The sequence below is a fragment of the Gavialis gangeticus genome, unplaced genomic scaffold (genome assembly GCF_001723915.1).
Source record: "Gavialis gangeticus isolate Ggan-Ray unplaced genomic scaffold, GavGan_comp1, whole genome shotgun sequence".
In the NCBI taxonomy this organism is placed as follows: domain Eukaryota; kingdom Metazoa; phylum Chordata; order Crocodylia; family Gavialidae; genus Gavialis; species Gavialis gangeticus.
Window position 1 is genome coordinate 40926716 of NW_017729024.1, and position 27496 is coordinate 40954211.

Here is a 27496-nt window from a genome sequence, read left to right on the forward strand (position 1 = left end):
GGTCCACTTCTGGGTCTGCTGCCAAGCATGTTGGGGAGCCCCCCATGCTTCTGTGGGATGCTTCATCCGCCCCTGCATCACAACATTCATGAGCCACCTGCTACCTAGAGACAGCTTTAAATGTTTTTTCTACATACCTCTATCTCCAAATTGCTGAATCTCCAAATCGATTCGGAGGGTTCCATTTTAATTCAGAGAGATTAAAGGGTCCTTTGATTTGATTCGGATTTGGAGATGCAGCCACTGAATCAGGCTGAATCTCCACCAAATCAAATCGGGGACCAAAGCTTCAAACAGCCCTACTAGGCAGTAATAACTGGAAAGCTTTTTAAAGCTGTATAACTCTATTTTTACCTCTTTTTAATTAATCTCAGGTTTTAAAACAAAAAATAACGTTAGTACATAAAGAACAAAAAACCCCAAAAATGTCAACCAGGGTTGTGGGGGGTTGTTTTGGGGAGTGGGGGGAAGGAGAAGAGGGGTGGCAGTGCTGGGTGAGGTTTTGTTTTTGAGACTGGAATATTCCCGAGGGTGGGATTGGTGTGTGGATGTGATGTCAGCGTTATGATAATGGGTGAAAAATAGATGAAGCTGATTAGAAATAAAAATAACTAACATATGCCTGCAACTCTTTAATTTTAACAGAAAGTAAAAAGGAAGCCTACTTAATAGATGTTATTTAGAAGTTAGTATCTCTATTTAGTTAAGTGTCAAAGATACAAATATGCTTTGTAAATGAACAGTGTAAGAACCTAAATAGAATGTATTATCATCTTGTCAGAATTTAGTGAGTTACAAAAAGAAAACTGCATAAAATACAAAGTAAACTGCTTTCTGATTTAGCAGTCTAAAGTAGGTTAAAACAAGAGACATTTTAAGGTAGGTACAGCTGAGTGCTTCAAGTAATCAGGCCTAGTGAACTTGCATAATCTTGTATGCAGAGATGTTTAATGGTCCCTTGCTTCTGAAGAGTAACCAAAATAGATGGATCTTGATAAATATGATCAACATGAGAATAAATGGATCTTGTTTTGTTGCTTGTTACTTCACAGGTGCTGGCCGCTATGTTCCAGGTTCTTCATCTGGGTCAGATGCAGTCCCTGCAGCAGATCCATTTACAGGTATTGTACAACTTACAGTTTTTGTTACATGCCAAGGTAGGTTTTTTCTCAAGTCCCAAACAGTGGCCAGCTCAAAGATCGAAGGTTTCCATTCAGTTCTCTGCTTCAGAACCACAGTTCTGACTCTCAGAGTTCTGTGCCTACAAAAATGAGATATGGCATAGAGTAATACAGGTATAAGGAAAAGCTACACAATTATTGTTATTTTGGTATAGTATCTAGTTAAAAATATTTAATTTTACTTTGAGAACCATAAAAACTGTTGTGTGTGTGTGTGTGTGATGTTAAATAGCTGTAAAATCTAGGGACCATTTTACTTGTCATGTTGTGGTAGGAATTGACATCAACTCTCATAGAAACTCTTGCATCTTTTAGGTGCTGGCCGCTATGTTCCAGGTTCAGCGTCAAATGCTGTTGCTTCCTTAAGTGGAGTTGATCCATTTACAGGTAAGAGATTGATCTGGCCAAGCAGAAAAGCACTCTTTACCTTTAACTTCAGTTTCTCCTTTAACACTGTACTTGAGATGAGATGCATAATTTAATCTAAAATTTGAAAACAACTGCAACAAAGCTGCTTACACATCCCTAGAACTGAGTGAGAAAGTAGAGGAAGATTTTTAGTTAATTGTATGTCCTCTATATGTACTCTAGTGGGAATCTTTTGGGAAAATTTCAAAGTAAAGGTGCTAATCTGTCCCTTGAGCATGGAAGTTTATGCTTATGTTAAATGGACTTGCCACTAATAGTGCTTCCAGCTAGAGAAATGAGTGTGTGCAGTTGAAATAAGTTGAATTTGACTAATTATATTTACCCTTTATAAATATAATTCTGGCACAGCTTAAAAGACAAACCTATTAATATATGGCTAAGCTAGGAGAAAATGCCTTTCCAAAACCATCTCCAGCCTCAGATCCGTATAATGTAAGTATTTAGATTTAGTTGCGAGTTCCTGCAGATCTCAGATAAACTACACTTTTAATTACAGAAACATTAGCATAAAATATTTTATTGAGTCTTTGTTTTAAAATTTGGGCTTGTCCATACCCCCATCTTGGCTATGATATTTAGTCCCAGAAAATACGGAGTAATTAGGATTTTATTGTAATCTAGATATCAGTTAGCAGTTCAGTGTTGTGTAACAAAGAATTTGAAAAACTATGTTGCTTATTTAACAACAAAGGCCTCTTTTGTTTTCATAATTGTTTTGTTATGGGCACTACCTGTGTACCTACAACAATGATAAATATTTATATAAACATATGGAAATAAGATGGCTTTCCAGAAAATAGCCGGTGAGGCTGACTTTCCTAATAATAATAATAAAACCCCCCCAAGGGTGGTTACTAGGCCTGTGCTAATAGGGAAGTATTTGATTGGGACTCAGAGGACAGTGGGAGACTCGTCCGGGTGGGGGGATTGGGGTTGGGCAGGGCAGCCACGGGGGCTTCTCCAGCAGCTCCTCCGGCTTTGTCTGCCTCTGCCCTGGTGGGGGAACCACAGGAGCTATGCCCTGCTGTCGCTTTCCCAGCCAGTGTGGGTAGGGGGTGGGGACGTTATGCAGGTGCGGCTTGCTGCAGGCTGCAGCAGTGCATAACCCCTACTCCTAGCACTGTTTTACCCACATCAGCGCTGGGAGTGGGGGCTCTGCCCTGCTGCTGCTTGCCCCCTTCTGTCTGGAGTGAGCTCCACATGCATCCTGCCCACCCTCTGTCCCGGATGGGCAAGCAGCAGCAGAGCAGAGCCCCGACTCCCAGCACTGCCATGCCCACATCCCATGCCTCCCTGCCCCAGCTAGGTAGCTTTTCTCAGCCCCAACCCCTCCCTCCTCCAACCCCAACAGATTTACCAGCTGGAGACAGCTGTGTTAGCTGCCTGTTTAGCCTGTGGCTGAATCTCCAAAGCAGCCGAAGCTTTTCCAAATCAGTTTGGAGATTTTAATTAGTCTCCCGATTTGATTAGAATTTGGAGATTCAGTCCCCAAATCGGGACAAATCTCCTCTGAACTAAATTGATTACTGAAGTTTCACATAGCTCTAGTAGTTACTCATTGTTATCAAATATAGCTGTATTCTGTTGAAGTGCTAATACGTATCTTCTTGTATAGGAAATGGTGCTTACCATTCAGGTGCAGCAAAAGCTGAAAATATTTATTTTCCAAAGAAGGAGGCGGTTACTTTTGATCAGGCCAATCCAACGCAGATACTGGGTGAGAGTGATTTAGTCTTGAATTTGATTTTGTTTTTTTTTAATTTAATTTGCTTTGAATTTATACCTCCTCTTCTTTCTCAGTCCTTCCAAAAAACTTCTTTGTTTTTACCACTCTTATTGACCTAGTCTTGCACAATTAAAATATTTAAATCTATTATCATTTTCTGCCATGTGATTAGTTACCTACATTCTAGATTTTAAAAATGTAACTAGGCGGTCAGGATAGATATCACAAAGGGCTTTCTTTTATGTAAAAAAAAAAAAAAAAATCTACTGCTTTATCCCTGTAATACAGGTCTCTCATACTTTCTCCTGCTTGTTTGGCATTTGGCTATGCTTTTGAGAGATGCAAGTCTTTTCTGCACCTGCTGCAGTGGAGCTCCACAGGTTGCTTGAAGGCAGTGTTAGTTCTCCATTTTGTCAGAGCTTGAAAACACACCATGTACTTATGTCTTCCTTGCATGTTACATAGTTATGTCCTCTGTGGCTTCACAAATTATGTTCAAGAAGGACCGTTGTACTTATTTAACTTGACCATGCTGCATGAAATATGAAATACAACAGTTATGGACAGAAACGTTAATTGTACCTTGATGATTTATTCATTTATTTATTTTTGTTGCACCTTTCCTTCCTTTAGTCCACTTTCTGTTTCCTGCAGTAGCTTCTAGTGGTGAATATGCCTTTTTCTCTTTTCTCTTTCCTTGTAACTTTTTGTGTTTGTTTCTGTCTGCACTGTTTTCTTTTGTCGTCTTCCCTCTTTGGCTAGGGACAGAAATGACACCTAAACAGGTATAAATGATCAGCAACCAGTTCAAATATGTAACACAATACAAGTTCAGTACACATAAACTGCTTTCAAAATAGCCGAAACCAGTTTAAGATATAAGATAAACCTGGATGGGATGTAGCATCAGACTTAACTGATTTTTAGATTAAATAAGTTTATTGAACTTCTGTCCCAGGTTCCCTCCAGATTTCAAGTTAACGCACAATCTCCCTGCATTCTGGGAAGCATTGCATCTCCCCAACAAACCTCCCCCTCCAAGGGTGGGTGCACTAACGTGGGCCTAAGCTGTTTGCTCCAGCTGAGCAGGGAGGCATGCTCTAGCACCCCCCACCAAGCTTCTGGCCTGAGCCACCACAGGCATCTGGCCGCATTTCCAGAATCAAATGCAAATGTATCTTCGCTTGATTATTGTTTCAATCTACACAGTTTAGATTAATTTGCAAAGTTTTAATCAATTCAGCCTTTTGACTGTCAACTTAGCTTCGTCATGTCTATCTTGTTTATTTTCTGTTGTGTCTCTCTCTTTTTTTTCTATCTAATTGTCTAGTGCATTTGAGAATCCTATAAATCTAATTTTTTTAAAATAATCCTCAAGCTGTGATAGGTTCTATGTACATTTTAAAGCAAGGCATACTTGCCTACCTTGATGATCGTGCAGTCAAAAATTTCTCGTTCCCGCTAACATCTCTAGCATTTCATTTTTATCTACTTCCCGATTGTCCCACCCTTTTTATGTCCTTGTAGGAGTTGATATACTGTATACTTAGGTGATGCCCAGTACTTACTTATGCCAATTACTTAGAAAGAATACAAACATGGATTCCCATGACAGTGCTGTTCTTAGATCTTATCGCTGTCTTTCTTTCTGTACTCTGTGCTTAAAAGGAATCAGCCTAAACCCTTGGTGTCATCCCCAGTCCACGCTGGAAAAAAGAGAGCATTCTTTGTTACTGTGTAAGGTCTTAACTACTTGCGGATGCTGGCGATCTTTTGTCATCCTATGCTCGCTCTCCTTTCTGGGAGCTCTCTAGTAAATAATTCTAGTTTTGCCTCCAGTGCTGCTCTTACTTTTCATTCTGTAGCATCTCTCAAATTCTTGCCCACAGTTTCCCAATAGGGGTGGTGAGACCTACAAGACCAGGCAGTTTTCATTCTGTCACATTTTAGCAAAGCAAATAGCATCAGATACTGCTGTTCATAGACTTAAGACCTTATTGCCTTCATTTACACTTAATTTAATATTTGGAAGGTTGCATTTGCAATAGTAAAGACTGTTTAAATGATAGCTTAGAAACTGACACATTCATGTCACTCATCCAGAAAGTTTGTAAGCCCATGGTGCGAACATTTTTCCAACCACAAATTTCCTGAACTTAGCAGCAGAAGCTTCTGGCTACAAACAGTATAGGTTTTTCATGCGATGCCTGAAGTAGTCCTTTCAGGACTTCCATTGATTTCTGTCCTCATAAAAGTTGACAAGACAAGGAGAAGTTGAAGTAGTACTGTCTGCTTATACCTTTTGATGGAACTAAAATTTGTGATCTCTGAAAGCGGTATAGGAGTTGGCCTTTTCAGCAGTTACAGCATATTTGAAAGTACTCAAATGTTCTTAAATTACCACAGTTGGAAGTGTAGCTTCCAATTCGTGAACCAAAGGGGGGGGGGTGTTACTTCTGCACGTGCTGTGTTGTTCCTGGCATTTAACAAGCAGGTATTCCTGTGTAATATTAAAGAAATCATGGAACATGAGTTTTTGTGCAAAAAATCTCTCAAAGGCTATGACGATAGCTGACGTTTAGAACTTTTGAGATGATCTGTAGATTGCTTTAAGGATTTCATATGATGCAGTAAGTCATACTTGATTTTTGGTTATGCAGGTAAACTTAAGGAACTTAATGGAAGTGTATCTGATGAACAAAAGCTGACAGAAGATGATTTGATACTCCTAGAAAAGATACTATCCATAACATGTAATAGCTCTGCAGAAACACCTACAGCACAACAACTACAAGTTTTGTGGAAAGCAGTTAACTGGCCAGAAGGTATGATTTCTGTTTTGCACTACAATACCTAGAAACTTCAGTTATGAACCAGGATTCCATTGTTCTGGCTTCTTTACAAGCATGGAATAAAGGCATTCCCTGTCTCAAAGTTTGCAATTTAAATATAAGACAAGAGACCACAAATAGATCCAGACCGATGGGACAGTTTTTAAGGAAACAATGAGACCAGTATAATTCAACCAGAGAAGTAAGGGTGATACCCATGTTATAGGCAACGTGGCAGAAATATCTATAGTGAATGAGAAATAACACTTTAGCATTTCCCTCTGCTTCTGCTTTAAACCATTTTTAGCTATCCTGGTTTTGAGCTTACAGACATCCACAAAACTAAGCTTTTTAGCTTGGGCAGGAGGTAAGAGGTTTATTTGTAAAGGACAATTGACATTCATCCCATCTTTGAGTCGGTAGCTGTACCCCTACTGTGTATGTCTGTTCCTCCAAATACTCAGGCTAATTATCTCTCTGTCTTTCTCAAATCACTAATTTGGGGTTATGGTGCTGTAGAGTCCTAATTGTATTGCTTAACAGCCTGTCATTTTGCCATTGTTAAATCAAGCTGTTCTGAATACAGCCTCCCTGGAGCTCATTAGTCATAAGTTGAAAAAGTAGCACACTTAAAAGTGATTATATGAGCCAGATTTTGAATTGTGAAGTACTGAAGTTTATATTCTGCAAGCAGCTGGGATGGGGGTATATAAGATGGTATTTTACTCAGCTTTAAAATGGCACGTTTGACTTGGTTTTAAGTAAATACGCACTTTCACTTGGGTGCGCACTGTCTGTGTACTAAAATTTTAAGGAACTGAATTTAGTTTGTTTTTAAACTTGTGCATTGGACAGATATTTGTGTGTAGAAAATTGTTCGTTTCCCTTGTTCACGTAAGTCTGTCTTGTAAAATACCAAAGGAAAATAACACAGAACCATAAAAGCTGGTAGAAAAGCTAGGGATGGGTATAATGCTTGAATTGTTTTATAACTTAAGTTTTTTCAGTGGACTAGGTTTCAGATTGATGCTGTTCCTTAACTCTTCTTAAGATTGGATAAAATAATTACTGTTGAAGGCAGCTGAGAATAGATTGAACTTTGTCCTGTGGAAAGAATTGCTTCTAGCTGCCAAAAGGTGCTAGATTCAGAATGGAAGGGGAAAGTGATCCTTCAGCCACTTGCTGTTTAGAGATGCTTCATGCCGTACCCTGTGAATCAGCAATATTCCATGTTCCACTTTTGCCTTCATCACTTTGTTAATCTGAATTCTTAAGGCAAGATGTCATTGGAGTCTCTGATGCTTTCTGAAGTCAACATACAAAGCAACATGAGTTTCTGGCAAATGCCTGAAATTTTCCAAGACTTGGGGTGTTGTCCTGTAGGGCCAGGCCAACTCTCAGGATCTCAAAATTGTGATGTTAGATGGGAAGGTGTGACATAATTGCACATATACAAACACACAAACCAATTAGGTGCGCACATGCGTACACACACGCACCCCTCCCCACAATTCAGGCGCACACACGCATACAAAATTACCAGCCTAGGCACATGCACATGCCAATTCAAGCACATACACACTACACACACCAAAAATTAGACAAAATCAGTTGCCAACACCTGCACACCCAGTACACATACATGGATCACTAATTCATATATCACGCACACAATGACATATATGTATATTCACCAGGTCACACACATACCACCCACCCATACATATACACAGGTGAGTTCCTGACTTGGATGGTACAGTGTGTATGTGTGTGCTTAGCGTACTTGGAATACTTGGGGGGAAGGTTATGGTGAGAGAGCGAAAGTTGCCAGGATCGGGATTAGAACTGGTAGACTAGAGAGAAGCTGGGCTGAGGAACTGAGGCTTGGGGTTATTTAAGGTCAAGTGGCCCCAGGGTTACTTGAGCTCACTGGTACTGAGGTAGAAGCAAGGGGAAAAGCCCCGTAGCAAGGAGGAGACAGCTAGGAAAGAGAGAGGCAAAAAGGTGGGAGATAGGGGCTGGGAACAAAGAGGCAGAAAGCTAGGGGAGTTGGGGCAGAGGGTGGGGAGGTCAATAAGACAAAAACCCAACTCAGGGTTTCAAAGTAACAGGTTTATTAAACAAACAACACACTACACAGCGCCACAAAGTTATTGGTTCCTACACACACACTCACATACACACCCACACAACGGTAGCAGGAAAGAAAAGGGCTTGGTGGAGGGATTGAAGTCAAGGTGTGTAGGGACAGAGTCCAGGTCCTTTGCTTGGGGAAGGAAGATGGATGATAGCTACCTATCCTGGGCTGATCCTTGATGGCCAGTCGGGGTCTTCTCCAGGAAAGTATAGTCCAGAGGCGGGTTGCTGGCAGGGCCTCTGGGTGGCTAGGTGGTGGCATGGTGCTGGTCCAGATGGCAAGGATGTCCCGCTGGGTCTGTCTTCACTGCCTCCTTTTATAGGGGCAGACCTCCTATGACCCTAGTGACAGGGGGGCATGCCTAGCCAAGGGTCAGCCCCTGGTGTACTGTGTATGTGCACTCTGGGTGAGGACATTCAATTTCAGGTATCGGTAATGGTGGGTTGGCTGATTTCTGCAGTAGTCTTTGTCTTCCAAATCTTGAGCCAGGGAGGGTCAGTGCAGGGTGATGGTCGGGTCCTGGATTTGATGGTTCAGTCATTCAGAGGGAGTTATTTTTAGACCTACTGCCATTGTATATCAATCACCCATTCACTCAGGAACCAGTTTACATGGGAGGAGGGTCATGAGTCACACAGTTACAACAGTGTTACAATAGGATATGCCCAGACAGGGGACACAAAATGGAAACTTGACATGACTTATGCTAACTTACATATGTAGGCCTAAATCATATAGCATCAGTAAAACAGTAATATAAAAGAGTAAAAATCAATATAAACATAATAATTATATAATATAAAACAGTGGGTATCCATAACAGAGCACTTACTTGAAAACGAGAAAAAACAAAAACAACTTGCTACCAAAATAAAATGCTGAAGCTTATCCTATGTCTTAGCTCACTTATACTTATCTATAGGGAATAGAGAGGGAGAGAAAAAGTCAGAAATGGATGGGGAAGGGGAGGGAATGCATTTTAAAATAAAAAAAGGAAAAGAAAAACGGCGGGTTTTGGTAGAGGGGTTGTGTGAAATCCCTTTTTTCATAGGGATTTCCACAAGTTTGAAATAAACCTGTTTCCCCAAATTTTCATTATCGTGAATCTCTTTTGTTTTCTATATCAGCGGGGGTCAACCTCTTTTTGGGAGGTATGCCACAAATTAAGCCCTGTGCCCTCCAGGAGCACTACTCCAATCCCCTTGCCCTGCTAGTTTTCTTCTTCCCTGCTCTGCTCTGCTCTGCTACCTGGCCCCTACCATAAGGGGTGCACATAGTTGCTACCAGTGCCACAGGTTGGCTACCCTTGCTTTGTACCATCTGTTTTTTAATACATCCTTGAAAGCAGGAGTACAAATCTATACAACTGAGGAAAGTTCTAGAAGACTCGTATAGAATGGAATGCCAGTATAATACTAAAACATGTTTTTCTTGTTTCTTAGATGTTGTCTTTCCAGCATTAGACATTCTTCGATTATCTATAAGGCATCCCCGGGTGCATGAAAATTTCTGCAGTGAAAAGGATAGTATACAATTCAGCAGCCACCTTCTAAAGTTTCTGAATCCTAAAGGAAAGCAAGCAAATCAGTTGCTGGCACTTAGAACTCTTTGCAATTGTTTTGTCAGCCAGGCAGGCCAGAAGCTGATGATGTCACAGAGGGACACAATAATGTCACAAGCAATAGAACTGAAATTATGTGGCAATAAGAACATTCATGTTGCACTGGCCACGTTGACGTTGAACTATGCTGTTTGTTTACATAAAATCAATAACATTGAAGGCAAAGCTCAGTGCTTGTCAGTAATCAGCACAATCATGGAGGTTGTTCAAGATCTTGAAGCCATTTTTAGACTTCTTGTGGCTCTTGGGACACTAATCAGTGATGATACAAATGCTGTGCAATTAGCCAAGTCTCTAGGAGTTGACTCTCAAATAAAAAAATATGCCTCTGTATCAGAACCAGCTAAAGTAAATGAATGCTGTAGGTTTGTCCTTAATCTGCTGTAGCATTTTTTGGGTTGTTTTTTTAGGGTATTTGGAAGTCTAAGAATATGCAGAAAGATGATGCTTTTTCATATTTTATGTGACTGAGTATATCCAAGAAAATACTGTGGATGAAAAATAAACTTGATGATCTAATTTGTCATGAGTACAACAGACTAAATAAAGTTTTGCACTGGTGGTTTTTACTGTGTGAAAGATGAGACTTGTTACAATGTCATTCTGTCTTAAGCAGTGATCCAGTTTGGTCTCTCAAAATATAAAACAGTGAAATTTGGCTTAACAAAACTCAGTAAGCGGTTCTCCACCCGAAATAATTGCCCACCCCAGATCCAAGTGGTGTTGAATTTTCTTCTGTGACATTCCTGAAAACACACAAAGCTGAGTGGCTTTGCATCTGCTTCCTAGTGCTGTTTACCAGTCAACAGAAAGCTAAGACCGTCTCCAAATCTGACTGTTAAAGATTCCATGATTCCCTTAGCTGATTAGAATTTGGCCATAATCGTGAAATTAGCTTTGGTGAGGACATTGTGCCTACCTGAACTTGTAATTGTGGTTATCTTCACTTTCTTAAATAGCTGTATGGTATTGCTGTATGCACTTAGAAGCCATAGCAGCCTGTGGGCGGGTGAGACCCTTTAGGAAAAGGGAAGGAATTTAAGGGCCTTTTAAGTTTATTCACTATGCTTGATTTGGTGATCACCTAAAAATAGTTGGTCTGTCTTATCACGTTGGCACAGTCTGTAGCCATAGCTGTGTAAAGAATTGCACTAGACTTAATTAGCAATAGAGGAATAGCCCTATTGACTAATAAGTTTATAAATGTAGACCTTAATCATCTGTGCTAATTCTTTCTGGGATCATTCAAAATAAAGTGTACTAAATTCAGTAGAAGAGTGCAGTCTAAAATGGCAAATTATTATATGCCCAGATCTGTTTTAGTAGTATTTAACAGCCCCCCTCCATCTTCCCCATGGTTGAGCCCTGTTAGCATCCTATACAAAGTCTAGGTGTCCTCTTGCTTCACTATACTAGTTATTGGAAAGATTATCAGTAAAACCAGAATGACTCTGGTTAGAGTTATGAAAAAGGGTACACTTAAGCCCCTAGGGTAATTTGGGGGCAGGGAAGGAATTAATACTGGGCCTGGGGTTCCCATTTTTGTGAAGGGATATAATGGTAGTGAGAGTGATGTAGCTGGGATGGTCCAGAAATGATAATAGAGACAGTTTGTGCCTAGAAATTTGTCAGAGGCTGTAATGGAACAAATCGCATTGCCATCAGAGAGCCAAATAAGCTTTGAGTTTGCTTTTTTAATCAAACAGCTAAAATCTCAAGTAAACTGAAACAGCCTGCTCAGTGTCCAGCACCTCGTTTTGTTTCCAGCTTTCTCACCTGCTGACAAGTGCATTTTCTCCATGGTCGTCAGGAGGACAGGAAGGAAGGGAGCCCATTCTTTGTATCTATGCCTCTCTCTGCTCTAACCTGCATGGGTCAATGCAGAGGTTAGAGCTGAGCTGCTTATTTTTTAGGATCTTTTGTCTTAAAATGTCATCACATTCAGTACTAGCCTCTTGCAAATACTGTTTTAAGTGTTCCTGGTGATTAGGCCTCAAGTTTTAAATCCGAGTGCTCAACCCTTGGGCTGTAGAGGTGTCATCCAGCCCACAGGGCTCCTCACAGGTTTGGAGCTGTGGCAGCATTAATAAACATTCCCTTACTGCCAAATTTCCAGATCTGTAGCGAGCCCCAAGAGCCAGATAACACGGACCTATGCATCAGATGTACCAGCGTGTGACCGGATCAGGTCCATCCAAAATTAAATCTGGCCACTTATGCGGCTACTGTTTTAAATTACTTTTAAAACGCTGAAAAAATTAAAAATGGAATTGCCAACTTTCAACATACAGAACAGATGCACAAGAAAGCTTCAGCACATCAGCACAAACTTAATAATCTATATACTGATTGCTGAATAAAGCAAGATGATGTCTCCAAAAGCACTTGTCTTGTTTTAGTATCTCTGGTTGGAGCTTGTCAAGATGCCAAGGAATAATACAAGACTATTAGGGGAGTCTATCCAGGTACTTAAAGAGGCCTTACCTGTTGACAGTAATTTAGGGCCTCTCACAGTCCGCTGCAGTCCATTCTTTGTGACAAGACCTGTCTTGGAGTCAAGCCATAGCATCCCCTGGCAGCCAAACTAATCCTGCCCCATTTGCTCTTGCCAAATCTCAGAGAACCCTCATGAGCGCACCTGCTACACCTTGTTGGACTATTGATATGAATGAGGGAGGCTGCCCTCAGAGAGCAGGAAGAGGCTTTGGTACCTCATTCCACACCACTTATCATGGAGGTGGGGGAGTCTTGTCTGATCTGCCAGCTTTTTGATCTGAGTAGTGTATCTCTACTCTAGCCACAGCTAATGCCCTGCGTGGCACTCACTCTCTCTGCTCCAGATCTGGCTTTGTCTCACTGAATCTCTAAATCTACACCTCTGAAGCGTGGGGTGCTTTGCACTCCACACTCCACTCTCCCTCCCATGGCTGGTCTCCATCAGTCCCTCGTAGGCTTTCCCTCCTTACTCCCTATCCAGTAGTCTGACCCCAGGCCCTATGGCCAGTAAAACACCCAGTACCTCACCAGCACCTACTGTGGCTTTACAGGGCTACCCCCAAGCCTCACAGATATAAAATAGTCAACGTAAACACTTAACAAACAACCAAACTTCAACCCCAGTCTGAGACTGCACCACAAAGTGCACCTCCTTCCAGTTCTCCATGGTACCTTTTGCCTATGGATCAATTACCCTCTAGCAGTCTCACTTCTGGATGCTCCTCTCCCTTTGGCTCAGGAGCTGGGTTTATATTCCCTTAGGATCCAACCCTTCTAATCACTTGATCCCTGATTTTCAGAACCAGGAACAAAGGTTTCTTTCCCCTCTGCCCACTAATAAGCTTACTGGCCTCCACTGCAGCTTATGTAGCTGCTCTGCAGTCTCAACTTTACTATTTTGCTGAAGCTCTTAGCAGCATAGTTTTGCTCCCGAGTCATTACTTGCAGTTTTGTAGCTGCTATTCCTGTCCTCTGGGCTGCTTACTTTCTTGCAGCTGGCACTAGCTCAGTTGCCTGTGACAGACTGCAGCCCTATAATGCTGCTCCCTCACTCTTAGGCTAAGTACAGACAGTCAAAAAGCCTGAGGCTTAATTGATTCAGTCTTTGCAGGTTAGTCTAAGTTGCAAATATTAAATTGAGAAGCAACTAAACACACGTTTACCTTTGATTCAGGAAATGCAGCCACATGCCTGCAGTGGCTCAGGCCAGCGGCTAAGGGGGTGCTAGAGCAGGGCTCTATAGCACTTCCTTGTCCTGTTGCGCCCGAGGTCTCTGGGATTTGCAGACCATCACAGCAGCACAACTATGGGGTTGCTCATCACCAGCTATCCTAGTTTTCTCTGATTTAAAAACCCCAATTTTCAGTTAAAAAAAGTAACCCCAATCCACATTTTCTGTTATTTAAATGAAACATCACTATATATCTATATCTATATCTATAGTGATGTTCCATTTTAATCATGGAAAAATGTGGATTTGGGGTTACTTTTTTTAACTAAACATTGGGGATTTTTTAAATTGGAGAAAACCAGGATCCCTACTCATCACTTCCTCTTCCTGCTTCCAGGTGGCTCTGGGACTTGTAGTCCAGAGTGGCAGTCAGCAATAAGATTTTGCAGGGCAGGGCAGCTCTGTACTTGGGGGAAGGGAAGTTTAACCCCTATCGCTGGCCCCAGACCCCAGCTGGGGTTTGCCAGGAGCCCCGTCAACCCTGCTCTGCTGGAGCACAGCCCAGCCCAGGGCTAGAAAGCATACTGGGGGACTGTGATTGAACTTGAACCAGGAAGGGGTCTAGGACAGAAGTTTCATAAACCAGTTTGACCCAAATCAGTTATGTCTGATAATACATTCAACCAGGTTTAACTTAAACTAATTTCAGCCATTTTGAAACTGGTTTATGTGCACTGAACAGCTGTTCTGTTACTGGTTTAAACCAGTTTATGTGTAACTTCTGTCCCAGTAACAGGGTTGGGGCCCCCAGCTACATCTTTCATTAGCAAGCCTGCTGTGTTTCTGATCTTAGAAGAAAAGGAGTCTAGCAAGAAAGAACATGTCACTTTTGTCCTATTAAAGCTGTGTGTTAATTATGATGTTAAAATACTCAACTCTAAACCATGACTCATAGTTTCATAGTAGCTAGGGTCAGGAGGTTCCTAGCTCCTGCGTAGGAAGACAGGAGATAGGAAGCCTGTCTATTTCATGGTTAAGCAAATAGGATACAAGATGAATAAGGAAGCCCCATTTCTATTCCAGCTTTGCTATTGACTTGATCTGTGCTCTTGAGTCAGTTACTTTAACACTGGTCTCATTCTCCCTGTATATAATAGGAATAAGCCTATCTTCATTTTGTAGCATAATTTTAGATCTACAGATGAAATGGCTTTATGTGAGAGTTTGTTAATAGACAACTCATTCTCATCGAGAGCGCAGTCACAAGCAGACATGGAATAAACCAGTGATGTTGTTCATGTTGGAAGAAAGAATGAATTTTATTAGTAGCTGTTTAGGACTGTGAATCCAAAAAGATGACAAAGCCAGTAGGGAAATACAGATTGCCCAAGCGAGGGACTAACATAAGAGGGATGGGGTGAGGAGGGGAACGCAACTAGGTTACAGAAAATACAATGTTAGCCAACAATTTGAAACAATCCTACAGTATAATTTTGCAGGGACTCCCTTCAGAATGGAACTGTGCTATTCTGTTTATGCACTTCTGCATAAAATAATGCACACCTTATAGGTCATTACTTGTAAACACAACCTGTTATAAGGATCATTAGAATGCTTTGTGATATCTGATGCATAGTGCTTCCCTATAAATACATTTAAAATGTAAATCAATTGGACCCTGTCGAGTCCTCCTTATCAATGTCATATCAAATCACAGCAGTGATTTCTTCAAGCAGTGCACCCTCATCTTGTATAGTGCTGTACACTGTGATAACTAGATATAGAAAAAGTAACCAAACTCAAAATCTGATAAGAATAAATAGTGAAGGTTTCCCATTAATTTTACAAGGACTTGGCTACCCATTAAAGGTTTAAAAAAGAAAATATTCTGTAAGAGGATGATTGGCAGGGCTGTTAGAATTCTGAAAGTTTCAAATTTTCAGATTTGCTGTGAATTTAGACTCCTTCTGGTGATATTAAATATTTGCTTTCTATAGGTCTTGGGCTTATATTTAGAGGAAACGTGTTTCCAACCTTTCTGGTTGCAAAGATAAGCTTGTAAAAGTAAATAAACAGAATTTCAGCCAAACAGACTGAAATATGGCCAGGGTGATGTGAGAATAAATCCTGAGGCTGTTTCAACACTAACACCACCACCACCACTCCCCCCTTCTCATGGGGAAGGGAACATGGCTGAGCTAGACTAGGCTCTTAAACTCTTGACTCAGCTCCAGGCTTTTGACTAGGCTGTAGGACCTCAAACCCAGAAAGCTAGCAAGCCTGCCAGTTGGCCACTACACAGGGTCTGAGGCTAACAGCCTCATCCATAGGACTCCTTAATCAGTGATGCCGTAATAATAAACAACCCCATGGGCAGGGAGGGTAATACAGTTTTACTTGTCAAGCGTCTTGAATACACTTGGGAGATAGGCAAATCTGCCAGGGCATCAGCACCATAGCTTTGCAGTTCCCTCCTGCCAGCACCCCTTCTTGGGCAAGCAGCCTTTCAATGGACTAAGCCAGGCCTCAACCCTGCCCACATACTTGCTTTTCTTTCATTCCGCAGTACAGGCATTCCAACTTTATAGTTTGTAATTAGGCCCCAGATGCAGGGTCTGGGTCTCAATCCCATGCCAAGGCACTCAGGCAAAGAAGCTCAAACTCAGCATGCTGCTAGCAAGCCTGCAGCCAAGGGCCTGAACTACATGCTGCCCAGGGCTGGGAGCTTTCTCTCTGGCACTCAGTCATTGCAAATCCAGGTAACTGTTTATTTCATGTGAGTTGAGGGTCTGCTAATGGGTCACAGAAAGTTACAGGTTTTAAATAAGTGAATTTATTTGCAAAATTGATGTGCATGTAGTTATTGGGAGGGCTGTTTCTTTTGGCTTTTTTTTCTCTGCCTTACCTATGCACATGCCTAGACATCCTGGCTTGCCAAGGGAAGTCAAGTGCTTACATTTGAGCTCTGTTCCAGTTTTCACTTAATCAACTCACTCAGTTCTTTTTCTTTGCTCTTTATGGTGTTTCCACCACATCTCACAGCAACCTCCTTTCTGCAGCTGGAGGGCAGCTCTGCATCGTGGGACTGCAGGATCTTAACTGCACTTAGCATTTGACAGTAGGCAGGGCAGAGCTGCACCTTGTAGAACAGTGGTTCTCAACCTTTTTTGTACCAGGACCCATTTGTAAATCACAGTAGCCAGTCCTGAGCCAGTGCCCCTCACTCCTGACCTGCTGCCCCCCCCCATCCAGCTCCCAGCCCCTCAGTCTCTGGGTCAGGGGTGGGTGTGCGCTCTTAGAGCTCTGCCAGCCTGCAAGGGAAAAGCCACATTTCCCTCATTTGCCTCCTTTAAAGGAGAATCCATTTTTAAAGTTTGTTTGTGATCCTTTCATATATTCTTGTGACCCACTTTTGGGTTGTGCCCTACAGGTTAAGAAACACTGTTATAGCGCAGTTGCTTCAGAGCTGCCTACGCTTTCATCGATCACACTTTCAGCTCCAGAAAGAAAGAGCAAAGCCGCACAGGGAGGCAGTGGGCCCTCAGCAAGGAATAGAGATGCCGGGGGGAAGGGGGCTGGGGGAAAGGGGCAGCGTTTCTTGGAAGCAGCAGAGGCCCAGGAGCCCTGTGGCTTCCTGAACCCTCCAGATCTGTTCCTCAGGCCCCTGCGACATGTTACATCTACTACGCCATTCACTGGTGAATCGTGCAATAAACAGAGACGCGTCACACCTGCAAAGCAACAAATGCAGGGCCCAAACGACTCTCCCGCTCTACAAAGCGGGTGTTTGGAAAAGTGGAATAACTCCCGCCTAGCTGGGTACTAGCCAGGCTTTTTCTTTCAGCATCTACAGGGCCCTTTAAAGGGCCTGCAAGCCGCTGCAGCGCCCTGGCGGCCTGTAGGGGGCGCCCTCATCCTGAGTGGGGATAGCGAGGGGGCTGCGAGATAGAGCACTTCCGGACGTGATCTTGCCCCAAGCTCCCGGAAGTGTCCTCGCCGAAGGGTCCCGGACGTGGTCTTGCTCCGAGCCTCCCACGGGCCCCTGACTGGCTGGAGCTGGTGGCGGTGACGCCATCTCCCGGCGGCGCGCTGGCGCCGAGGCGCTATGCCGGGCCGCCGGTCCTCCAGAGAGAAGAAGCGGCGCCGCTCTCGCTCCTGCTGCCCGGAAGCCGCCGTTGCAGCGGGGGGCGGCGACAGGAAGCGGCGCAGCACCGAGGCCGGCCGCGGCCTCCCCGAGGTAACGGGGGTCCCGTCCTCCGCTCCCAGCGTGGCCCGTGCTGCGGGGAGGATGTGGCGGGGGGTCTGGCTGGGGGTAGCCCTGCCTTGAACGGGGCTTGGGCTCCCCTCCTGGGGTCCCTCCCTGTCCTCGTGCCCGTCCCCTGTGAGCCTGCTCGTGGCGCTGCAACAACGGGCGCCCACACTTGGGAAACGGTGACAAGTGAGTTTCCCATGCGTGGGCTTGAATTACTGGGGACAGGGCAGAGGGGCCGTCTTCAGTTCTGGCTGTCTTGGATTTAGGCAAAGGCAGCACTGGGCATTTGGCTGTGAGGACAGCACAACGGGGTGGGTTTCTGAGGGTGTTTCTCTTTTATTGGACTGGTTGCAGCATTGGGGCAGAGTTTGCTTTCAAATGCAGGATGGGTGCAACTTCCTCAGTCCCCACCACCACCCCAACCCGTGGGGTTGGTCCTATGCCAGTGGTTGCCCTGAGAAATACTCACCTCACACATCATTCCTGAACTGTCGTGGCAACAGGGCTAGCCTTGTGCTACATGAAACCAAGGTATTTTGGGTGCAAAGTTCCTGTGCTGCCCATAGTTTTTCTGGTCACAATGCAACCTGTGGTGTTGTGGGTCATTTAATCCAGTCTTTCCAAGGGAGCCAGGCCCCAAAACTGTTAGGTGCAGACTGCTACTTTATAGCAAAATAGTTGTGTCAGTGGGTGATTCTGTGCAGTGCGCTATGGATAGCGTGTTACCTTGAGTTTCAAAAAGCTAAGAACTTAACCAGAGTGCCCGAACTTAGTTTAGGCATTTGTTAACTACAGGAATGCCCTGTGTCAAGGCTTTTGTAGCTTCAGGCTCTTGGTCTTGTTTCTGGGAGCACCTTTTACCTTTCAAAGTGTTTTTGAAATTGCCCCCCATTTATTGCTTTGGAAGCCTTGACATTGATAGTTCTTAATCAGGTTCACCAATTATACAATTAAATGGAGTGCAGTCAAGTTAGAAAATAGAGGAGCCAGTGAGTCCATCTGTGCTTCAGCAGTGCAGTTTATGATCTTAACTGGTACACAGATGCCTAGAATTCGTTACACCGCCAGCCCCAATTTTTGCCTACTGCTACACTGTGGGCATATCTACACATCACTGTGCAGTGCCATTGTTACCGCGCTGTCATTTGTCATTTTAGACTTCAAAATGATGGCTCAGTAACAACCTGTACTGCACTGTGCTGGCTGTGCATGGTTATTTCTAGCTGCTACGTCGCTGTAGCAGTAGGCTATAAAGAGGGTGCATGTTGCTACAGCAACATAGCTGCTAGTCATATATAGTCACCTGCAAAGGTATGTCACTGCAGTGCATTGCTACGGTAACATAGCATCACGTGTAGATGGATCCTGTATTATGCAGTTAACGAAATGATAGGCTTATCTGATCCACAAGTAAGTGGAGTATCCCCTACACCAAAAATAGTGGTGAAGTGCATTTCTTGGCGGGCAACATCCCAGTATCATCACTAATTTCAGTTTAATTCAGTGTACAGATGCAGACAAATGGGTAAACTTTTTTGCCAGTACATGTTTCAATTTATGGTGAGAAGTACTCTTTGCTTCATGGTCTGCAAGACTGCTAAATTAGTTAAATTGGGAGGTCTCCTTGACAGGGTTGTTAGAGTTTGTTCTGCACCTTTAGAGAGCATCTGTTTCACTTATTGATGCAGTTTTCTTAATGTGTAAAACAACACTCTAAAGTTTATTATTCCAGTATAAGAGAAATTCATTTGTAATATTCTTTTAAAAGTTTTATTGTAGGGAGCAATGGTGGCAAGGCAAGTAAAGTAATAAAATCTTTCTTTCTCTTGATTGGCTCATTAAAGGCAGTTTCCATATTTTGTAATCTTTTAATTTTAGGAGAGAAAATGCACTGTGCCCCTGGCAGAAAAAGAGGAAGCAGGTGAAGAGCCCAGTGATATAGAAGAAGGTGGCCTAGATCTCACTGTGGCACTCAAACCAGTTAGTTTCTACATTGCAGACAAAAAAGAAATGCTTCAACAGTGCTTCTGTGTCATAGGGGAAAAGAAATTGCAGAAGATGCTGCCTGATATATTAAAGGTATTGAAATATACTCATGTTCTAACATATTCAGGACAAGCAGGGACGAAAAACTTTCTGGTGTCTGTTGGTTCACTAAACTGCTACCATACAAATTAAAGCATCCTTTGTATTTCTTGAACAAAGGCTACATTAACTTGTGAATTCAATAATATTGTAGTGCTGATGCATTTCTCTTGCATAAGCCTCTTTGAACTTGGTCAGAGGCTTCACAAAGATGAGGTGCATGGTCATACCATTTGTCAGTAAATGTTCTGTGGGAATATTTTAACAAGTATAGGTGTATTGACTATGAAGAATAGTTCGGTTTGTTGATCATATGCAATTTTTCTTAAAATTCCAGTTGGAAATGGTGTTTACTTCGTCTTAAATTGTTGCATACTATCACTGTACTAAGCTGTTGCTATACTTTCTAGCTATTTATGCATCCAAGTACTTATGCTTTACTCAGCACTCAGATAATTGAGATAGCAGCATTTCCTTGTTGTGGTGAAGACTAAGTTCCTTTGTTTCTTAACATCAAGATCATTGAGAGAGTGTGACTTGATTTTTATATTTAAAAACGCTTCATTAAAATTGTCTCTCTCTCTAATTTGGAATGAAATGCTTGTCAAATAGAAGGGGAAAACAGTGAAATTATAGGGCATAGCTTTATTATACCACAACTGCTTAAACTGTTTGTGTTTGTTTAATTTATTATTAGAACAATCTGTGGGCTGAATGGTGGGGACATCTGCTGTTTAAGTTCTGAAAATGATTTTGGAACATCCTTTCAGGCTTATAAAAATAAAAAAACACAAATACCATACAATTTTGTAAGACTAACAGCCTCTGCTGATGAAAAGCCTACAATTGAAATGTCAGTTTTGTGATGTAGTTGGTGATGAATGGTTTGTTTCCATCATTTTTTGTCTGAAAACAAAATTGTTATTCTGGGAGTAGGAATCTTCTAATATGACCAAAATGGACGTTTTGTTTGTGAATTCTTACTCAGTAGGTTGCCATCCCATCCATCTCTTTTATTTTTCCTTGCTGAGACTTGTTCTCTTTGCTTCTTCCAAAATTACTTCTATTTTTAACTTCTAAGGAGGACAGTGGACCAGTTTTCCAGTCTAAAACACTGAGCAAAGATTAATTTGGTATGCTGAAAAGAAAAATGAATCCAAAAATAAAACAAACCCTCAAACAAAATCATATCCCTTCCCCATCCTAAGCTGCAGGGCTCTTGTTGGTCGCAATAATTAATATACAGTAAAAAAAAAAAAACTGAGAGAGAACATGGTAGGGGAATTCTGACAGTATGCAAGCAAAAGAGATGGGGAGGGGAGAAAGAAGACTCTTTGTAATATTCTGTCCAGTTCTTGTCAGGAGATAAGGTAGCCAGAATGCAGTGTGAAGGGAAGTGAAATGGAAGTAGAAAATCCATCCAATTTCATAGTATGTGTTTAAATGCTCCATGAAGAACGTTAACTATATCTTTGTCTTTATCTTTTTCTGACCACCTGACGTATTTCTGACATCTTGTCTTGCTTTTATAAACACAATGACACTCGGTGGTTACTGACAGTAGAGATTGGATTAGGACCTCTGGCGCTATAAGCAGGAGCTTCTAGCATTAAAAGGCTTAATTCTGTTTTCTCAAAGTCCTGTGGGCAGCCTTAGAATCCTATTTGATCCATCTTCTAACAAGACAGAACGCATAAAGTAAGTGTGGGTTATAATTGGCTTATCAGCTCTTGCTTCCAACTAATGCCGCATGTCACAAACACCAGGAGAAGTATAGGAATGTCAAATAGTAGACACTTTTTGGTATAGTTTTCCAAAATTATATCTTGATATTTTGTTAGTTTTCTGGTTTGTTTGGGGTTTGTTGGTTTTGTTTTGTTTTTTATTATTAAATACCCAGCTGTGGGAAAACTTACCTGCCCCCTCTTTAGGCCCAGTATCTTTTTTTCCATTAAAGTTATGTGATGAGTGCAACACCTTACCTTGCAATTTGAGCTGAATGTTGCTTTAAATGTTTTGGCAGAAATGGAAAATTGGTTGTGACTTGTATGTAATGCTCTTCATCTGAAATTTTGAGAATGCACATATGTTTTGTTTGTCTTGCATCATTTTCTTAGAATTGTTCAATGGAAGAAATCAAAAGACTTTGTCTGGAACAGTTAGAGCTTTTATCTGAGAAAAAATTGCTGAAGATTCTTGAGGGTAAGAACTAGCTTTTATTCTTTATTATCCTACACTATTGTGTTCACTGTTGTCATCGTTTCCCGTTAGAGTAACCTGTCTTTCAAAATAATCTTATAGTGGAAGATGCAAATAAATCTTCTGAAAGCCCTTAAAAAATAAACTCCCTGTACAGTAAGATGTTGCATTGTTTGGTTAAACAAATATTTTCTATATATTTAAATACAAATATATGCAATAAAATAATGGAAAGTTCATAGGTTTCATATCAGTAGTGCCCAGCCTTCTGGCCTCATGGGCCAAATGGTGATCACATGCCAGTTGTAGGGTTGAGCCATGGGTGCAATCCAGCATGCTGTCTGAACCCGCACACCTGAATCCAGCCACCTGCTGGCCTGTTCCTGTAAAGAAGGCCACATTATCTGGCCCATGAGGCTCCCTCTGGATCCAGAAAATTGGCAGTGGGGAAGTAGCAGTTAATGCTGCCACCTCACCCCCCTGGCAAACTTCTGGACCCCTGGGGAGCACTGTGGGCTGCACAACATGGTTCTGCATACCAAATTTAAGTGTACCTACAGCTACTTTTTACTTACGGACATAAAAATGTTATTCAAGGTTCTCTACATGCTAGATTTAGGAGTCATCAACATTTTCATCAACTACTTTTGACAGAAAATTGGGTTTTCACCAAAACAGGTTTTTTATGATAAATATTTGCTTTTTGTGGAAAATTTCCACATTTCATCTAAAGCTTTTCCCTCATGGAAACTGAAACAGTGCTCTTGAATTGAAACATTTTGTTTTGGGTCGATTGAACAGTAAACCACTCTACCTGGATCACCACTTGGTATAAAAAGGAATAGTCTGTTACCACTTTTAAAAAGTAGCAGACTACCTCCTGTGTAGCCCGTTTGTGTTGCTTTTATTTTTTGCTTGGGTAGTGTCATGATATGCAGCAGCAATATGGAGACTTTTTTCTTCCTTGTTATGTTGTATGCCAGGACTGTCCAACTTGCAGCCCACGGGGCACATGTGGCCCTCAGGGGGTTAATCTGCTCTCCATTCGGGTGCTGTTCTCCTCATTGTTTCTATTGCTGCTGCTGCTGGGATCTTGGGGTTCTACCTACATCCTCCACTGCCTGTTCTCACCCTTGGGAGTGGGGTAGGGTGGGGAAGTGCAGCCAAGCCCATAAGGTTGAAGGAGCCTGCTTCTGAGGCATTCAGGGGGATCTGGGCACCCAATGTGTGTGTGGTGGGGCGGGGCTCATGTAGCATAGTACAATGTATTGTGCTTCAGGGGGGTGCAGACAGCATGGTGGTGAGGCACTGGTGCATTGCAGTAGAAGCACCCATGCAGCACGGCTTGCATACCTTACAGTATGTGGGGGGCTTGTGGCCCTGGATGCTTGAGGTGGACAAACCTATTGTAAACAACTAAAGCAGCCTTTGCTTCGTCTTTAAGAGGAGGTTAGATGAACACCTTGCTGGGGTCATTTGACCCCAGTAATCTTTCCTGCCATGGCAGGGGGTCGGACTAGATGATCTACTCGGGTCCCTTCCGACCCTAGAAACTATGAAACTGTGAAATAGGGTGCCATATTTTCCTGTACAAATACCTGAAGCAAATCTGAATGTTATTAATTAGTAATTAAGTTTTAATTGGTGATGTAGAACAGGCTACATGGTTTCAACCCGCCATATTTTGGTATTTGGCATGCTGTCTGTAGCTGCCTTTGTACTCCCTACTTGGAAGCTTCCACCCTGTAGGCCTGTGGACTCACAGATACTTGCTAGGTCAGACCTACTGTTTCCTTCCCAGCACATTCCTCCAGTTCCTTCTGTCAGTCCATTTTATTGCCAGCATTCCAGTGCTGTGTTGAGCTCCAGCTGGAAAATTCTCCTGAACTGATGTAGTCCTCTTATGTAGGTTAATTGTATGGAGCTTAAATGGTGCTTGTATTGATCTGTCAGTCCTTGCACTAAACTCTTTGAGTACAGTATCGAACTTGGAATCACTACTCTCTATGTTTTTATGTAATGCAAAGATAACAGAGGAAGAGTACAGACTTGTTTGAGTTGGTAGGCAGCAGCTGCCTCAAATTACTGCTTCTTTAGCTGGAGAAGCTATGCTATTGGCTGAATAGTATTAACTGTTACAGACAATATCAGCTAGGAAGGTGATATCTGGCTGTGTATCTCATGCACTGAAATTTCATGTATCAAGGTGAGAATGGGACTGACTCTGATACTGATGAAGATGCAGATGAAGCAGACAAGACTGGAGTTGAATCACTCAGTCAGTGAGTAAAAAGCCTTAAAACTACCTAAAAGTTTGAAAGAGATTTTTGTTTTCCTTTGATCACGTATGCAAGCAGTTCGCAGTAGTGCTAGGGGGCCTGATATGCCCCAAATCCTTTTTCAACTAATCCAGTTGAAAACAATATGACTCCTATTAATAGCAAGCATTTGTAGAGTTGGACCATAACACGGTGGTCCCAGTTTGTGTTCCATAGAATGCTAAAGGTCTGCAAAGTCAAGCTGAGGAGCTTACTGTTAATTTGCGGATTGCATCCACTTCCCTTCTGCAATTAAAAGTTTGTTGATAAGGGTGCATGATGCTCCATAAGAAATTGAGGATTGACAGTGGTCTGTTAGTCCAGCACATTGTGGAACCATTGCTCAAAATGTTTATCTACATTGAAGATTAAGTTGTATTGTTCTAAGCATCAAACAGCCTGATGGTCTCTTTCCTTTTCACTAAATAATTCCCTGTTCGTAATTCCCAGTCCTGTGAGAAACACAGTATTGCTCTGTTCATTTAATAAAAGGAAAGTTTTAGTCTCAAGGAATACTTTAAAACAACATGCATTGAACCAGATGGTGATTATCTTATAGAAAAATTCTACATAAATGGAAGTTGATTATGAAACCCTTTATGAAACTCTGTATGTGCAGAGATGATCTGAGCAGGGTGCAGGACCCAGGGCAAATCAGCCTGTGCGGGGCCCTACCCTCGGATGTGAGGAAGCCAGTGGCAGATCTGGCAGGGTGGGAGGGGGGAGCTGAGCAGTCGGACGTGAAGCCAGCGGTAGCACAGTATCATCACTCTGTGGGGCCCGGGGCACTTGCACTGTTTGCTGCCCCCCCACCCCCGGGATGGCTCTGTCTATTTGGATACCTTACAAGGGACTTTGTATAGATACTCAGACTTTCCTTCATGTGTGGTATAGATGAGATCACAGGTTTACCTGCAGCAATTCAGTTGCAGGATCACAGAGAAATAAGAACATATGAGAATAGAGATCTTTCTTCATTTTCCCAGAAACTTTATGATGTTCTTTGTAAAACTGTTGAAGTTTAGTTTCAAGATGGTAGCATGCTTTTTTGTGCAATGTGATAGAATAAATGGGCTCAGCATGTCAAATATGATAGTATGTTCCTATCAATGTATAATTCTAAAACAGCTAAATAAAGTTTGAGGCTTTAAGAAGAAAAGACAGACTCTACCTGCTTATTCCCAAGGTGTAACAATCACCACTTAACAAAAAAAAAAGAGCATTTATTAAAGGTACATAAAAAGAAGGAAAGTGGTAAAGCATTAAGTAAGGCTTTCATTTTAATAATATGCTTTGTTCTGTTTCCCTTCAGGTACAAGTTCAGGAAAAGCCCTGTTTGACAGATTTTAAATATTATATTATGCTATTTGTTCTTTTTGTGGGGGGGAGAGAAATTTAGATGCTGTGGAGTAATCACAGTTGCCGTTAAGAGACAGATCCTATTACCTGTTATACAAATAAAAAAAAATGTACCCGAGGGGAAAAAGAAAAGTAGCAAAGATAAGAACTACATTTTTTTTCTCTTTGATGTTCTTACTTGCAGGCTAACTGCTAAAGAAACACAGTCCCAGGTCATGTTCTGATTAGCCATTCTGACTTCTAGCAAACTTTTATACCTGTGTTTGGCTAGTTAAGATTTATCTTTTAAGCTTCTTTAGTCGAGTGCTTATGGTATAGTGGGGGAAGATGCAGTCTCAGGTAGCTAAACCTCATTCTTAATAAATAGAAGGCAAAAAGAGAAAAAAAGGAAAAGATATACATTGGATGATGATTATAAATTTGGATGGTGAAGACCGAACAGCATCAAAGTAGATCTAGGGGTTGCAGGAGACAATGGGGTTTACAGAAATGATAGCAGAAATTAGCTGTTTTTAAGCCATGCATCCTGTGGTCGTATTTTAATTTCCATCAGTTTGTTGTCAGTACTCTGGACAACAATCAGATCTAATATTTGCCATACCAGTTTTGGTCTATTCGATTTCTGATTTTGACTCTCCTTCTGTTTATCGCGCACAATTCTAGGACAAATTTGTGGTTTAATGTATGGATCTTTTTTGTTTGGATTCGTCCAGTCTTTCATACTGTAGGTTTTGTTGACTTTTTAATTTTTTTTAATAAAAGGTGTAACCTTGCATTGAACTTCTATTCCCTTAGACATCTTGTGGTTCAGGGCTCCATAGAGATCATTGCCAAAAACTATGGTTATGGCAGATATTTTCTTCACTTGCAGTTAATAACACCTATCTGGACATTCATTTATAAAGGTAAAATGAGAAAAATAGAGCCTTTCATCAAAAATGATCTTTGTAGCCCTTTACAAACTATTGATCTGATTCTTTGCGGTGCTAAATACTCCTTATGGTGTGCATTGAATACCTTCTGCTTTAATGGAAGTCAGTGGACAGTCCTATTCCACTACTGAAAGATGGCTGCTTCTAGCATGGTGAAGGTAATAGCCTGGCAAAGAATATGTTAGCCAAGATAATGAGGAAAGTTTCTACACCTGGGAAAAGTGCTATGGATTTAGTATCTGGGGTGAACCTATGACCTGTTTGTTTTAGAGTTTGATTCAAATGTTCCATAAGCAAATAGTAAAGTACGTGAACTAACTTTCTACCTCAAGACTGTAGGCTGAACCAGTTCTGCCTGGATGAAAGGAAGTAGTTTGCCATGTCCAGATGAGTGCAGGTGTTCGGCTCCCCGAGAACAAGTACTAGTGGCACACCTTGTGCTGCTACTACTTGTCTCTGGGGAATGCTAGTGCCACACATACTCAGACATGCAGCAAGTTATCATAGGTGGGATAGGGGCAGCTGTGGGGCAGCAACTATGCTGGCCCCCGCAGCCTTACCTGGGGCCCTAGGAAGCTGCAGCCATGGCACTCCTGCAGTTGGGAGCCTGGCCAACAGCCAAAGCATGGCTCTGGCCGGCCAGGTTCTGGTTTTGGGTGGCGTGTGCTCCTGCCACATATGCTGCCCTGCTTTTCTTCCACATGGGTTTTTTTGACCTCCTGGGGTAAAAAAAAAAAAAAAAAAAAACCCCCCACAGGG

General features: G+C 42.1%; 2 protein-coding genes and 1 long non-coding RNA gene across 4 annotated transcripts in view; all 3 read left to right on the forward strand.

Annotated features, from left to right (window-relative positions):
* PLAA (phospholipase A2 activating protein) overlaps nucleotides 1-10509 on the forward strand; it is a 20257-nt gene extending 9748 nt beyond the window's left edge. Inside the window, exons 10-14 of the mRNA XM_019517034.1 lie at nucleotides 1053-1121; nucleotides 1497-1568; nucleotides 3226-3327; nucleotides 5997-6161; nucleotides 9747-10509. Coding sequence (XP_019372579.1) covers nucleotides 1053-1121; nucleotides 1497-1568; nucleotides 3226-3327; nucleotides 5997-6161; nucleotides 9747-10312 — 974 coding nt within the window. The 3' untranslated portion in view covers nucleotides 10313-10509. The remainder of the gene's footprint in view (nucleotides 1-1052; nucleotides 1122-1496; nucleotides 1569-3225; nucleotides 3328-5996; nucleotides 6162-9746) is intronic.
* On the forward strand, nucleotides 7887-9246 carry LOC109297339. The gene is made up of 3 exons (XR_002097290.1): nucleotides 7887-7990; nucleotides 8405-8408; nucleotides 9236-9246. It is a non-coding gene; the product is annotated as an uncharacterized LOC109297339 (long non-coding RNA).
* Nucleotides 10510-17655: 7146 nt separating the features above from the next.
* Nucleotides 17656-27496, forward strand: part of CAAP1 (caspase activity and apoptosis inhibitor 1) — a 61918-nt gene continuing 52077 nt past the window's right edge. The window contains exons 1-4 of one of the 2 annotated variants that reach the window (XM_019517037.1): nucleotides 17656-17829; nucleotides 19723-19923; nucleotides 22047-22131; nucleotides 24335-24410. In XM_019517037.1, the coding sequence (XP_019372582.1) occupies nucleotides 17698-17829; nucleotides 19723-19923; nucleotides 22047-22131; nucleotides 24335-24410 (494 nt within the window). In that variant the 5' untranslated portion in view covers nucleotides 17656-17697. Of the gene's footprint in view, nucleotides 17830-19286; nucleotides 19370-19722; nucleotides 19924-22046; nucleotides 22132-24334; nucleotides 24411-27496 lie in introns of those variants that run through there. The other variant, XM_019517038.1, reaches the window with a different exon arrangement.